A 15350-nucleotide genomic window follows, 5' to 3' on the forward strand; every position below is an offset into this window, starting at 1 on the left:
ATGCAACAGATTCAATCCTTTCCCAAATAGTCCCTGTTTAAAATTACAAGTGATACGGGTGACAAAGTTAACTGTATTAATTGCCAAGTTTGGTACTGCTAGTAATGCAATTGTTAGCAATTACTTTTGTCAGACACCTCAATACTCATTCAGCATTTGAATTAGCCTGGGCAGTCCTAGTATTTGCTGGGGGCAGTCAATTGTATGTGCCTCAGAATGCCAAAGTCTATTGGAGAATGAAAGACTTTTTTCCCCTCTCGCATAAGCTTATTTAATCACAAATGTTAGAGATTGACTAGATGGCCCAATACTTTCCACTTCTTCCCCACCCCACTTGTCTCTCTGGTAATGCAGGATTGCACCCCACTTTACATCTACTAGTGTTCGTCTAATCTTGCTTTCAACACATGCTTAACACGGATCTTTAAGATACTCAAGTGTTCCCTCCTAGTAATCACCTTAAAACTTCCCCTTGTTCTGATGCAGAAGGAATTAGTATAGGGATAGAAGTTCTTGAAGAAGCTACTCCCAAAAGAGTCAATTTCAGAAGCAAGCAAGTTATTCAGGAAGTTTATTGAAGTTAAACAAAACCTTAGCATGAGTTATGTTGGACCCTCCCCAACATAATCGTGTGTTAGAATAGAGTGGAAATGCAACTTGCATAAGATTGATTACATGGAGTTACTTCATAGAAGAAGCTGAATATTTTTCATTATGTAATTTTATTTGAGATGCACATTATTGTAAAAAAAGTTCACATGGAATAATAAAACCATTCTTTTTTTAACACAGTATCAGTACACAATTAATGATTAAGTTTACAAGTTAACATGACAAGTTCACTTTATATCTGCAGGATTTTCACATTACGCCTTTGGAGCAGTGATAAAATGTGCTTAAACACACACATGGTAGAACAATTCTATTTGAAAATTAAGCATTTTCTTTAGGGCCGTGCTTTTTAGTCTGAATTTAGTAACTGTATATTGCATTAAAATAATTGTAATACCAAGTAAAAGTGTCATTTGCAAAATATATGTTTATAAGGCCATAGGAATGCACTAACATAATTAAATTCACTGGAAACAAAGAAAAAGTGAGAAGTCCTGCCTTTCCATGGCATTTTGAAATACAAGGTATATTAATAGGAGTAATGTGGCACAAGCAGCTTGGGGGCAGTAGAGGGAAGGAGCCAGTATCTTTAGCTTGTTCTTAAACTCTAACATGGCAAATTTCACTTAATTACATAATCAGATGATAGATGCATTTCCACAAATTAGCAACAAATTTATGCATTTTATATACTATTTATGTATCTTCCAAGTTGTTACCCACCAAGAGTTCTTCTCAGAATTTCCCTTCCCTCCCCCCTCAAAAATACACCCCCTCCACTTTTGGCTTGTGAAAATAATGTGATTTCACTTGACAAACAAAAGACAAAGAGGAAATGCACTTGTGACAGGAAATACCTCATTTATAAAACTGCACTTTTCAAAAACCTCGACTAGTACTGTAGAAACCCCCACATTCAATAAAGGTAAATTGCATTACATTTAATATGTGGTTTCGAAGTTTTAACATTAATTAAACTTCAAGAGATTTAATAACTAACCTCGAATCAAGTATTCTATATGTTTACTCAACAAGAACTAAGCATTGTATGTGCATGGTTTGCTGATCACAGGATTGAAAGCTATAGAAAAAGAAGCATTGAGACCATATATTTTCCAGGTTCTATTTTCTCACCATTTATAATAAAAAACAAAACAAAACAAAAAATAATAAAAACAAACAAACAAAAAAAAAAAACAAAAAAAACACAGAACACACTGCACAAACTGGGAGGGAAGAAGAGAGTTGTGGGGGGAAAAAACCCCAACTTGACAGCAAGTAGCTTCTATTCCTAACAAAGCCCAAAGAAATGCCTGCCTTTCCTTAAAGGCTAATGGAGGTCTTTAGAGCAAGGCAGGCTGCAAATTTTCTGCTTTGTATAATGAATAATTGGATCACCTTCGTTTTAATGGATATTAGAATATTAGTCAGCTGAGGTATAGTTAAAGAGAGTCTTTCAAAATTAAGATTATAGTCTTGAGTAAAGTTACAACAAAAAAGACTGCACAAAACAATCATACTGGTATTCGGAAAACCTGCAGCACCCAGCAACTGATGCTCAGATATAACATAGTTATTATTTGTCTGCTTGCCTAAAGCAAAATATAGCTAGAAAAAGTTCCCAGTGAAACATAATCAGCTGATTTACATGCTAAAATACAGCACATTTTTCAATGTCTGACAACAGACTGTATGAGTAAATAGGTCTATGTTGACCATTATCAAAAGTTAATATACTGATAAAGTGCGGCCCCTCAACCACTTAATACTGCTGCAAAAAAAATGTGTTTTACCTTATCCATAAGACCATAATGTTTTCACATGAAACTGGATTTCTTCAGTTTCAGCAGGGGACTGACAAAATTATCTGTCACTAAGTCCTTCTACAAATAGAGAAAGATGAGCATTATATGAACATTAAGCAAAGTGAAATATTTACTGTATCATTTTATCATGCATAAAGTGAATTTCCTATGGTCTTACCTCAAATTTATGTACAGTTTAGCATAGCTAAATGTAAGAAAATAGCAAGGATTTTTTTCTTTTTAATACAACAGAGCAGATACCCCAATTTGCTGCTGCGTCAAGAAGCACTTTATAGACTCTCACTTACAGGCTCTTTCAAAAGGAAGTTCATGGAGACTAATCTTGTTTATACACAGAACCAAATAGAAAGAAGACAGAGGAAATACAACATAAGCAAAGCATTCTGTAAAAGTTGCTAACCACAGAACATGTCAGTTTTGGTTTGCAGACAACCCCAAGATACAAATCTGTGTGTTACGACACCAAATAAGTCAGAGGTAAATTACTGAAAATTAACATTCATAACTGAAGTCATAACAGTTGCGGTATAGAAAGCACTTTGTTATCATACAGAAAACTTAACTGCATTAGCCTGTCCCAGAAAATGCAAAATGTAGGCCAGAGCAGCTAGGGTTGTTTTTGTTTTGAACATTCTTGCTACCTCAAATATTTTGCTGTGCCTTCTTACTGAGCTAGAATAGGAGATTGTGATTCACAATCTAATTACAAGGATCACTTTAACTGTAATTAAGTAGCGGTGTGCGGAGAATGTGTAGAAAGCCACTGAACTAGTTTCAAAATATTTGAGCTAGACCCCAAGATGACAAAGTCAATATCAGACATCCCAAACTGAAGCAGAGTGAAACATTAACATATTAACCAGTGGATTGGTTGTTACCACAAAGTTAAGTGACTGTAGTGAAACAAGCAGACATGTCAGAAAAGTTAGCAGTTTGTCAACAAGACAATCCATCTGCACCTTATAACCAAAGTGGTGGACTCTGTTAAATTTGTAGTTAAAGCTAACAATGGGTCGAAGTTTGGCACAACAAACTAAAGCACCAATTTTAATCATTCATGGAGAGAGATCTTTGAAAAACAAATAAGTGATAAAATACATAAACTAGGTTGCAGGTGTTCAGAGGAGTGAGAAAGGCAATTAAGTTTCAACTTGGCTTGTAGCAGCCTAAATCACTGCACCAGTTTCTGATGATTAACTTCTATAATTGCCTGTGCAGACTGAACACTTTACACATTCAGTATCAGCTGCATAATATTGCATCATAAGCCTTGGTGTGCCATTTTCTTTACTGATGGGACTTAACTATAGTGACTACACAGGAAGCTAGGGTCAAGGTTTAGAGGTATGAAGCAAACATCCTCAGCATCACTAATTACTCTTCATACACTGGAGAACAGAATCCAGGAGTTTTGAATACCCTCATTCAGCTTAGCTAGCACAAGTCACTTAAGTGATAGCTAGGATGCCCACCTGTGTTATGTTGAAAATTTCAACTCAAGTGTCATCAGAAACAAGAACAAAAACAAAGGAGCAGATGAGTTGGGCTAACAGAAGAAAACTAGGTGAAAAATAAATGACCACTGGGGTTCATTCACATGGTTTAAGGGTGCATTCAACAAATGAGACAAAAGCTACATCTATTTAGAAGACAACTCTGCTCTAAAAAGATTCTCTTAAGTTTGGTAAAAACCAGTAAAAAAGAAACATCCTACATTCAGAATAGAAGACGCAGTAGTTTCTGTATGAACGGATTTGTGCATTTGTGAGAAAAACTGAATAAAAACCTATACAAGTTCTTAAATGCCAATTTGTTTTAATAAGCCCCATTATGTTAAACATATCCATATGGCAGACATGATCACATGTGTAGAGTAAAGACTACTGGAGATGTGATTTAATCTATTCCTTCTGGCTTCTTAAAATAAAATGGTAAAAAGAATGCACAAATCTGTTAAAGAACTTACTTACAGGACAATAAACTGTGCAAACACAAGTGTTAGATTGTGCAGTAACAGGCAATAAAAGGCTAATATGTATGTGCAAAGTTAAAAGAGATGTAGCAGCTTTTGCAACAGACATTAAAACAGAAAGTAAAGAAGAAAATTAAGTCCTGCATTTGTGTGTCTCCACTTCATTGCTTCCACATTTGAGAAAAAGGAGCCTGACAGGTCGATGGACTTAGTGAGCAAAATCCACTTGGTATTTTGTTTAACGCAGTCAACGTTCATTGAAGCTCTCAGCAGCAGCTTGGTGGTATTATTTCTGAGGCTTTGTGACCCTGTGCTTTCAAAGAAGCAGAAAAGGTTCTTCTAAGTGTGTTGCAGTCTATCATTAGGAGTTCATCAAAGTAGCGTGCATCGAAAGAAGCTGCTCTTCTTCGATCGATTTTCAGTTATTTTCACCGGCCCACCAGCCCCTGGTGAACTGTTGTCATTCTGAAAAAACAAAACAACTATGTTATGAATGGAGAAAAGCATTCCCTTCTCCTTCACTCCCCAGCCTCCAAAGCATAAGTGAAATATTTGCAAGCAGAGGGAAAGTTTTACTGGGTAATTGACAATTAATCTCTTGGGAGCTGGATAGTTTGGAAACTCAAATTACCACATTATTAATGCATCCATATGGAAATCCCAGCCTGAAAGAATAGCCAACTGAGTTCTTAAGACACTTTAGTGGGGCAAGGACCACCTTTATGATTTATGAGAAACCTGCAGCACAATTTTAGGACTTTTAAAGTCTAAGTGTTCACTTTGTGTTCTAAGATTTATAAATATAAATTCAACAAGTACTATGCACCTCTTAGCAGGAGATGGTTGTTTAATGATGGTTAAAGAGCAGAGCTCAGCAAGCAGGTGCTTGGGGCGGCGGCACGTCCGGCTCTTTGGCAGCAGGTCCCTCACTCCCTCTCGGAGCGAAGGACCTGCCACCAAAGAATGAAGCGGCGACGGTAGAGCTGCCGCTGAAGTGCCACAAATCGCAACTTTTTTTGGGGGGGGGCTGCTTGGGGCAGCAAAAACCCTGGAGCCAGCCCTGGTAAAGAGATCCCCTATATAATCTGTACATAAGATGTAGACTGCTATGGGATCCACAGAATTTATCACACAAACATTTTTTGTTCTGAAGTTTTATTTAACAAGGGAAGATATCTGAGGAACAAAGTTTGCAAAAAGGGTTTGCATAACATTAATAGGATATAGCTAAATTCTTGTACACTGATTATTTCAATTTTCAGTATTTTGTCACTTAAGTAGTTTACCCATAAGGCTTGTCCAAATGTCCTTTTTTAGAAATAGATAATGATGACTAATCATTGTTCTATGTATCCTGTCCCTCACATATAGAGAGGACCAGTTCTTACTGATCATGTAAATTTAGGGTCAATTCCCAAGCCTCTCATGTTCAAGAATTATTAAAGCAAACTATAGCTGAAACTTTAAGGTTAAACATTTTCCATGTTAAATACCTCATTGTCAAATGCATGTAGCTTTGCAAAAAGTTTTTTTTAAAACAAAGTTTTTCAGGCATGATATCTGCCTGAAGGTGTTCTTTATTTTTTGAAAGTGAGCAAAAGAGGGTCAGCCACTTGTGTATGAGAAGGAAACTGAACACTTCCTGAAGGGGAAAAAATGCTATTTGTAAGAATAGCACCATAGTAGAAACTTGTACAACGTAATATATTTTGCATAGTCCCCTAGTCTTAGCAACAGAAAGAGCAAATGAGTTGTATCTGAGAAATGTGTGATCATACAATAAAGACTGCTATAATGAATGCACACAAGGGGGCAGAATGGAACCTTAACTCTGGCATTTCTCATTTACAGAAAGTTTCTGTGCAACTTTGATGTTCTCTACATAGTTTTGAAGAGAATTTAATCACAAGTGCTGAACAGTAAGAGCAGCATTGCCTGCCTTCACTTGTAATCACAAGTCTATGCAGAGACTGCTTCTTTTGCCAGTCACAAAGCTGCTGGTTAGAGTACTGTAAAAACAGTGGGTTTTCCTAGAAGTATAAAACTGAAGTGTGCATAAAAGTTAATGTATTGCAAAGTAAAAGGTACAAACCATTTTTCTGTTGAGTTTTGTCATTATATCCCGTGCAAGTGTGAAGAATGCCTAAAACCAAGGAGAAGGGAGCATTAGAGACAAACTAGATTGAATGGTCTAACATGATTAGTAACAATGGTCTACAAAATATGCAATATTAAAAATTATATCAAAGGCACTAAGTGTGCAATGGATACTCTCTCATTTGGCAATAGTCATGTTTATAATCTGGTGTTTAGGTCAGCATCCTTCGCCTCATCTTCTGCTGTTGAGCAGCTCTTCTGCTGAGGAAGATCACTGCTGTACATTACACTGCTTTTTAAAGACTCAGGGCCAGAGTCCAAATTCAAACATGCAGCATGTGTCACATAGTATCAAGTTGTGTGCTGGGGTTAGAATCTAGCCTTTCAGGAGCACCATTCAAGGTGGAAAAGCTCAAACGTTAGATTGTAACAGAAAATTCCAAGCTCCATTTCCTTTTGTCCCTGCCAATGCTTTGCGCATGGGTTCCCAGCCAACCCAGCTCCTGAGCCCACAGCCAAAAACCACTTTGGCTTGTTTGTGCCACGCTATGTTTGACAGTTGGGCTAATCAGACATGGATCCAAGTTGAGTGATGGTCAGAGTCTATTTTTTAAGGCAACAGAAATCCTTGATTGAGAGAACTTGAATTCTCAGGGACCGAAAGGAAAGTGGAATTTCAGGGGAGGGCTTAGAATTGGAAACAAGGTTCTCAAGGGAAGGAATGGGAGTGAGTGAAAGCATACATTTATAAAGGAGAAAAAAAGACACCACCACAAACTGAGTTCCATACATGATTCACTTATTAACAGAATTAAGTACTGACTTCTAGAAGTTAAGTGGTTGGAAATAAGATTCAAGATTTACACATTACATTTGAGTCTGACCTGTCTAGGCCAGCTATGTAATAAGGATGAGAGGAAAACATGAAAATTCTAAAAGTTACTCAGGCAGCTAGCTTGGAGCTCTGGCTCTTGGTGCCAACATATTCCCTGCATTTAATTATGCAGGGTAGGAATAATGATAAAATTGCAGGATGCTCCTGACAATTAAGCAGCCCCCACCAAAACAAACAAACAAAAACACAACACACCATAGTGGGTGAACAACTGGAATAAGGGATATGCTTTTATCTAAAGTCCACTTCTTATTATCCACTATTAATATTAATGTTACTTTTATTCTCACAATTCTGCAGACCATTACAAACAGAAAAGCACTGGTATAGTGATAACCTTAAATAGGTCAAACGCTATCCCCGATGCAGGACAATGAAAACAGAAATCCATTCTAGCTATAAACTATATATACACACACTGTATCACAGATTTCTTACTTTAGTGGTCTCGTATATCAGTTGAGCTACTTTTTTAAAATGCACATGTCAATTTCCACAATTGTGAACTCAATGCTTATTGAAGCCTTTTTTTTTTTTTTTTTTTAAATAAAATGTACCCTCCCTTTTCATATACTTTGGAAAGCTTTTAGAACACAGTGGCCTCCAGAAGAGAGCATTTATCAGCTGTCCTGCCTCTTATGCTATTTTTTAACCTTCAACCACTATTAGTTTTAAAAAACACTCTAAAAAGATTGCTATATGTCATGCCTGATGGCTTAAATGTACAGATCTGTTAATGACTAGACATCTTGAATGAACTGATAGCTTAATCCTCCCTAAAGAAAGCACCAGAGTAACTGCTCTTGGAGTCCTTACTAATTTTCCTCTTTTAGGTCATTTTAAGGTAACTTATTTTGTGTGGGTATGTATAAACACTATTGTGTGGGATTCTCCGGCAATTCAGCATTGACAGACTCAAGCTTCATTTCCTTTCCTCAGACCTTTATTGGAAGAGGATATCAGTGCTGGTGTGGTCCACTCAGTGAGTTCAGCTCATAACTCTATTTGCAGCAAAATATATAGTTGTCCTACAGGATGGCAATCATAATTTAAAAGTAGGAAAAAATTATAGCAAGTGAAGCTATATGACAGCCTGACTTACTTTGAGCTACTCTTCACTACTTAGTGAGCAGACCATCTGGTAGCCAAGATATATTTGGTCCTCTTGGCAAATGACAGGGAGAAGTTGCATATGTACGGTGTATATCCAATAGTAATATGAAATCTATCTCTAGGAAAAAGAGAAAATACTAGTGTACTCTGGTAGCACCAAGAGTCCAGGACCCTACTGTACCCTAGTACAGTTTATACACTGTATAAACATAAAAGTCTGTTCCAAAAACAATTTAAGTATCTAGACACCTTTTAGCTACTAGTAAGTGTATGACTATACTATCTGCAACATTAATAAAAAGTCACTATTAACACCCATCTACAAATGTAGAAATATTACCAGAAGACATCTGGTGTTTTGGATGCTACAAAGACATACTCAAATAAAGCAAATTTGACAGCACATGAAGACACAGGAGCGAAGTGGTCAATACCACATTATGCATCAGGTCAGAAAAGCTAATAGTTAGAAATCACATTGCAAGCAACACTATGTAACAGTATTTAAGTTTTAAGACAACAAAAAAATGGAAGTCCAGTCTTACCTCTTCCACATTTATGCTGGATTTTGCACTTGTCTCCAGAAACTTGATTCCATAATCTATTGCTAACTGGAAGACAAGTTTTAAAAAGTTTTGGTGTTTATAAATTAAATTTGCAAAGTGACAAGACATTTTTAGGTCAGCTAATAATGGAGCAGTGTCTCCATTAAGGGTATAACCAAGTTTATATCATGATCCCAAATTTACTTTCTTTGTCCTGGAAAAGTGTTAACATTACCCTTTTACTGAAGAGCTATTATAGCATTTAATGAAGGACTAAATCAACAGTTGCTATAGAAGTTTGAATAGCTCCTACAGAAATTGAGAGAATAGCTTAAGGGTTTTCTGAACATGGTGGACCAGACCCTCTGTGGGTGTAAACTGATGTAGCTGCACTGAATTGTATCCCCACCACAGAATACTCCTAGAGGCAGATCCGGATGTAAATCTCGTTTATTCTGTAGCTTTTTTTAATTATTGTATGGAAATCACTCAAGTTAAATAGGACTTTTCCTATGGATACCAAAAGTTTAATTAAGAGAAAAAAGTCTTAATAGTAGTCCAAGACATTCGTATGCAGGTGTAGAGAATCCTATCAGTGACCCGCTTGCCAGTATCATAATACTTGGATTGTGTAAACTATAATTTCATGTGTGCAGCCTTACTTCAGGATCCTTAGAAAAAGAAAAGTGTCCCAGAACGTCAAAACAACTAACTTTACCCTTAATATGGCTACTTTAACTTATTTCACCATTGCAAAAAAGAGTGATTCAGAGAATAATCAACCACAATGTACTTAAATGACATCCTGATTATCAGCCCTTTCAGGTTCCCTCAAAGGGAAGAATTGTGTTATCATGGGGAAGGCCAACATTTAGAACATCTCACTTGAGACGAGTACTGAAGCTCAATTGGAGTCCATATATTAAGTACCATCTTAAAAAAAGGTTGACATCCTAGGATGTGTAGAAGGTTCTAAAGCATAAAGGAGTTCAAGACCCATTATTTTGTTTGGTGTTGCTAAAAGGAGAGTGTGACGGGTTGGATCACAGAAACCCCCTTGGGAGCTGCCACCTAATGTGCAAAGACTACCCCTGCTTCTGTTTTCCCTGCCAGCTCAGGACTCCAGCACCCTGTCTTGCTGAGCCAGACACTCCCATCTGCTCCAACACATATGCAGGGAAAACTCATAAATTGTTCACCCTCTATAACACTGATAGACAGATATGCACAGTTGTTTGCTCCCCCAGGTATTAATACATACTCTGAGTAAATTACTAAATAAAAAGTGATTTTATTAAATACAGACAGTAGGATTTAAGCAGTTTCAAGTAGTAACAGACCAAATAAAGTAAGTCAGCAAGCAAAATAAAATAAAATGTGCAAATCTATGTCTAATCAAACTGAATACAGATAAGATCCTCACCAGTTCCAGAATGCTTCCTTTTACAGACTAATCTGTTAGTCTGGGTCCAGCAATCACTCTCACCCCTTGCAGTCGCTGTCCTTTGTTCCAGTTTCTTGCAGGTATCTTTGGGGGTGGAGAGGCTCTCTTTAGCCAGCTGAAGACCAAATGGAGGGGTCTCCCCTGCCTTAAATAGACTTTGTCTTGTGGGTGGAGATCCCCTCCTCTCTCCTATGCAAAGTCCAGCTACAAAATGGAGTGTTGGAGTCACCTGGGCAAGTCACATGTCCTTGCTGCTGTCAAGGCTCCCTGTGTAGGGTTTCATGAGCCACGGCATTAATGGGTAAGCAGGATCTCCAAGGATCACAATGGGCATTTCAACTTCCCCTACTGTGATCTTCCACTCTGGGAAAAAAGTCCCGGCCTGCATCTTCCTGAACAGCCAAGTGTTCCAAAAGATGCGTGTGTCATGCACCTTTCCGGGCCAGCCTGTGTTAATGTCAATGAAACGCCCACGGTGATCCACAAGCGCCTGGAGAACCATAGAGAAATACCCCTTCCGATTAATGTACTCTGATCCTGGGGGGGGGGGGGGGGGGTGTCAGAATAGGAATGTGCGTCCCATCTATCGCCCCTCCAGTTAGGGAACCCCATTTGTGCAAAGCCATCCACTATTTCCTGCACGTTACCCAGAGTCACGGTTCTTCTGAGTAGGATGCGATTAATTGCCTTGCAAACTTGCATCAACACGATTCCAACAGTCGACTTTCCCACTCCAAACTGGTTTGCGACCGACCGGTAGCTATCTGGAGTTGCCAGCTTCCAGATTGCAATAGCCACCCGCTTCTCCACTGGCAGGGCAGCTCTCAATCTCGTGTCCTTGCGCCGCAGGGTGGGGGCAAGCTCCTCACACAGTCCCATAAAAGTGGCTTTTCTCATCTGAAAGTTCTGCAGCCTCTGCTCATCATCCCAGACTTCCATGACGATGTGATCCCACCACTCGGTGCTTGTTTCCCGAGCCCAAAAGCAGCGTTCCACGATGCTGAGCATGTCCGTGAATGCCACAAGCAATTTCGTGTCGTACGCGTTACGAGGCTCGACAGCATCGTCGGATTCCTCGCCCTCACTCTCACTGTCACTTTGGATCTTAAGGAATAGTTCAACAGCCAAACGTGACGTGCTGGCGAGACTCGTCAGCATACGCCTCAGCAGTTCGGACTCCATTTCCCACAGACAGATCGCGCTGCACAGAAACCGTTGAAAGATAGCGCCAAAGGTGGATGGAAACAAAGGGATTTCTGGGATGTGAAGCGATGCATCACGGGGCATTGGGACAGGACCCAGAATCCCCCGCACCCACGCCCCCTTCCCACAACCCACGACGCCAGAATGGGAAAAGGTGCTTTGTGGGATAGCTGCCCATAATGTACCGCTCCCAATAGCACTGCAATTGCTGCAAATGTGGCCACGACAGTGCGCTAGGCAGCTGTCAGTGTGGGCAGACTGCAGCGCTTTCCCTACTCAGCTGCACGAAGTCAGGTTTAACTCACAGCGCTGTACATCTGCAAGTGTAGCCAAGGCCTTTGTCCCTCTGGGTTTCCACCCCCCCCTAACTGGAAAAGCACCAGGTTAAAGATGGATTCCAGTTCAGGTGACATGATCACGTCACTGCAAGACTTCATTACCCACTTGCCAGCACACACATATACAGGAAGACTAACAGGTAAACACAGCCATCTGCAGACAATGGGAGTCATCAAGATTTCAAACCACCATTAATGGCCCACACTTTGCATAATTACAATAGGCCCTCAGAGTTATATTTCATATTTCTAGTTTTAGATACAAGAGTGGTACATTTATACAAATAGGATGATAACTCAGTAGACTATAAGCTTTGTAATGATACCTTACAAGAGACCTTTTGCATGAAGCATATTCCAGTTACATTATATTCACTTATGTTTTTATAAAACCATATAGACTGCACAACGTCACAGAGTAACAAGCATCATTAGGAACAGTAGATCAGAGAAATTATTATACCTTTAGTAAAGAATTTAGTAGTCCAAAAATTTACCTTCTCTCCTTTTTCTTTTGAGACCTGTCTCTTTTCATTCATATCACATTTATTACCCAAAATCATTCTTTCCACATCTGAAGAGGCATGCTGAAGGGAAAAATAAGCTCTTGTAAAAGCAGCATAGAGTTAAAGATAAATCTTTACCTATCAGAAACAGATCTATACATTAGACAATAAGAGCTCGCTCTAATAAAACCCTAATAAGGGCATCAGTGGGGAAAGAGAAGCAAACTTTTTGAAAGGCTTAATAAAGTATTTTTCTTAATTTTGAATGTCTAGGGTATCAGCACCTAGATGCCTTGCTTGACTTCAAAATGAAGTTATTAAAACAAGACTGATGTTTACTGGCTTGCAAAGTGGTCACAAATTGCCTGATTAAATCAATGTGCTTCCATTCTTGACTAGAGTGGAAGGCTTTTCTAACCCTTGTCACCAGTGACCAGTCTGATGTGATGGTATAAGAAGTCTCCTTGGGATAGTCCCTTCTTTGCAAAGTCCAATAGTCAAATGTAACCAGAGAATGGTGGCAGGTTTCTTTTTTTGAGATCAAGTAGAATAAATTTCTGTCACCACCAGATTAAGCCTTATTTTGCTTGGATCTAATGCTTAAGGCTTCCTATTCCCAATTTGTCTAGCACTGCCTTCAGATTCAAGTATGGTCAATGTATTTGCTATTCAAATAACTTACAAGGTGAGGGGAAACAAACACACAACTGAAGTTTAACATAAGACCAAAGGCAAAATTTGGACAACCAGGTATTTAATGTACACAGGCAGGTAAATCTACACTTAACACTACTCTGGTAGCATTAAGCATTTCTCAACTTCACAAAGATACTGAAAATAGTTTTCCTTCTTGTCCCTTCAAAGCAAAGGTTAAGCTAAAGGCACTCACTGGAAGCAAGCGGTTTTGAAATCCTTGCTCTGCATGATCATTTTTGCATGAAAGTCTTTAACTTTCCTCTTTCCAGCCCATGGTAAACCAGAAAGCCACCCTGTGCTCTGGTTTACATCCATTTTAACTTGGCTACGTATATACACCCCTCTGTTGAAAGAAAATAAAATTGCTTGGATGTTGGTCATTGTTTTGGAGAAGTTTGAGAATATCAACAGATGCAGCTTATTTTCCTAATCACCTACCTCTTCTATGTTCCTTATCCAGTTTTTAATGTTGTCAAAAGACTTCTCATTTGTGATGTCATATACCAGCATAATTCCCTGTGGGTGAAAACAAAAACAAAAACAAAAAAAGCTAATCTTAATATTAGTTTAGATTTGATGTACACATTGCTTGTTTGTGGTTAAAACTCCTAAAATGTAAGTTAGCCACATGTACCTTTATAATTAACAGACCTTTCTGAAGACTTTATATGATCTCACTTAGAATACATTTTGAATGGTCTTGACCCAATATATATCCATTAATTGTCACTTATTTTTTTTTAAGCATAGCATAATTATACTCTTAATATTAAGTTAAAACTAGCTAAACTATGATCAACAAGAAGTTGTAAATTCTATAACTAAAAGGCAGCCAGCAGTCAGTCTTACTAGAAAGAAAAATTGTGATCACCATAAAGTAATCATGACCTGATATACTGTTTGTCTTAAGTAAGCCATGTTTACAACAAGTATTTCAGTGTTCATTATGCATCACCCCACCTCTCAAAGGGCCTAGGAACAGCTTTTGTAAGATTCTGCTTGTCTGGGGCAAGTAGCTCTACTTAACAAATGAATAGAGTTTTACAGCAAGGCTGATGCTGAATGCTGTCACAGCAAGTCTGCTCTTCCATAGCTGTGTGTATGCACATGCATCTCCCTAGAATATGGTGGCAGTAAAGTAAGTAAAACCAGACAACTGCATTAATGCCTGACCTAGGATGTCTCAGTCATAGTATGTTGTGAATAGCTGTCAGTCACATATGGTGTGTCAAAATGTAAGGAACTATTCAGAAGTCAAATAGTTGACTAACTAGAATCAGTAGCAGTTGCATTAGAGACAGTTTATATACTTGATCATATCTGAATCTAGCTGCTGCATTCTAGAGCTGCTGAAGGGGACACAGCAGGAAAACCAACTCAGTCAAATTCATTTTTAATATTAGCAGACATATCACCTATCCTACTATCACTTGAAACAAGGAAAGTGTTCTGACTGTATAAAAACAAGTTTCTTAAACAAAACTTGGTGAATTAAGCCTCTTATGTCCACAGAGAGATTGTGACTATATATACACACACAAGATGGAGGGGCAGAAAACTGGAGAACAAGACTTCACAAAAACAGCAACGGCCCTGAAATAATCTGTTATCCCCTACCTTTGAGTTATAATTTCTCTCTAGCAAGAGAGCTTGAACCCTTTAAACTTAAGGAAGCAAACTAATTATGATTTTAGTCACACCTGAACACTCACTCACCATGGCTCCTCTGTAGTATGCTGTTGTGATTGTGCGGAATCTCTCCTGACCTGCTGTATCCCTAGAATTTGGTGAAAACAGACACTTGTTTGTTTATTGTTTTTAAACCTTGTTTTCCACTACTTTCAGAGTTCATAAAAAACAAAAAGGTAATGAATGTGTTGATACTCCTGGATATGAAGAAAATACCCTTTAAAAGTTAAACAAGTATATCTTCCTCCTTTGCGCTCAAAAAGGTACCAACAAACCACTATACTAAGATTGATATTTATGAGGGGAAACAGAGTGGATAAAAAAAAAGAAGATTTTTTTTATTTAAACTGGATTTTTTTTTGATAAAATGCTTTTTGAGGAAAAAAACTTCTCTAAAGATAGTTTTAATTAAGA

General features: G+C 38.2%; 1 protein-coding gene across 1 annotated transcript in view; it reads right to left on the reverse strand.

Moving 5' to 3' along the window:
- Positions 1 to 555: 555 nt before the first annotated feature.
- Positions 556 to 15350, reverse strand: part of RAB8B (RAB8B, member RAS oncogene family) — a 42438-nt gene continuing 27643 nt past the window's right edge. Inside the window, exons 3-8 of the mRNA XM_034783673.1 lie at positions 14964 to 15024; positions 13686 to 13763; positions 12543 to 12632; positions 9061 to 9126; positions 6503 to 6553; positions 556 to 4875 (exon numbers count right to left, since the gene is read on the reverse strand). Coding sequence (XP_034639564.1) covers positions 4783 to 4875; positions 6503 to 6553; positions 9061 to 9126; positions 12543 to 12632; positions 13686 to 13763; positions 14964 to 15024 — 439 coding nt within the window. The 3' untranslated portion in view covers positions 556 to 4782. The remainder of the gene's footprint in view (positions 4876 to 6502; positions 6554 to 9060; positions 9127 to 12542; positions 12633 to 13685; positions 13764 to 14963; positions 15025 to 15350) is intronic.

The sequence above is a fragment of the Trachemys scripta genome, chromosome 10, assembly GCF_013100865.1.
Source record: "Trachemys scripta elegans isolate TJP31775 chromosome 10, CAS_Tse_1.0, whole genome shotgun sequence".
Classification (NCBI taxonomy): domain Eukaryota; kingdom Metazoa; phylum Chordata; order Testudines; family Emydidae; genus Trachemys; species Trachemys scripta.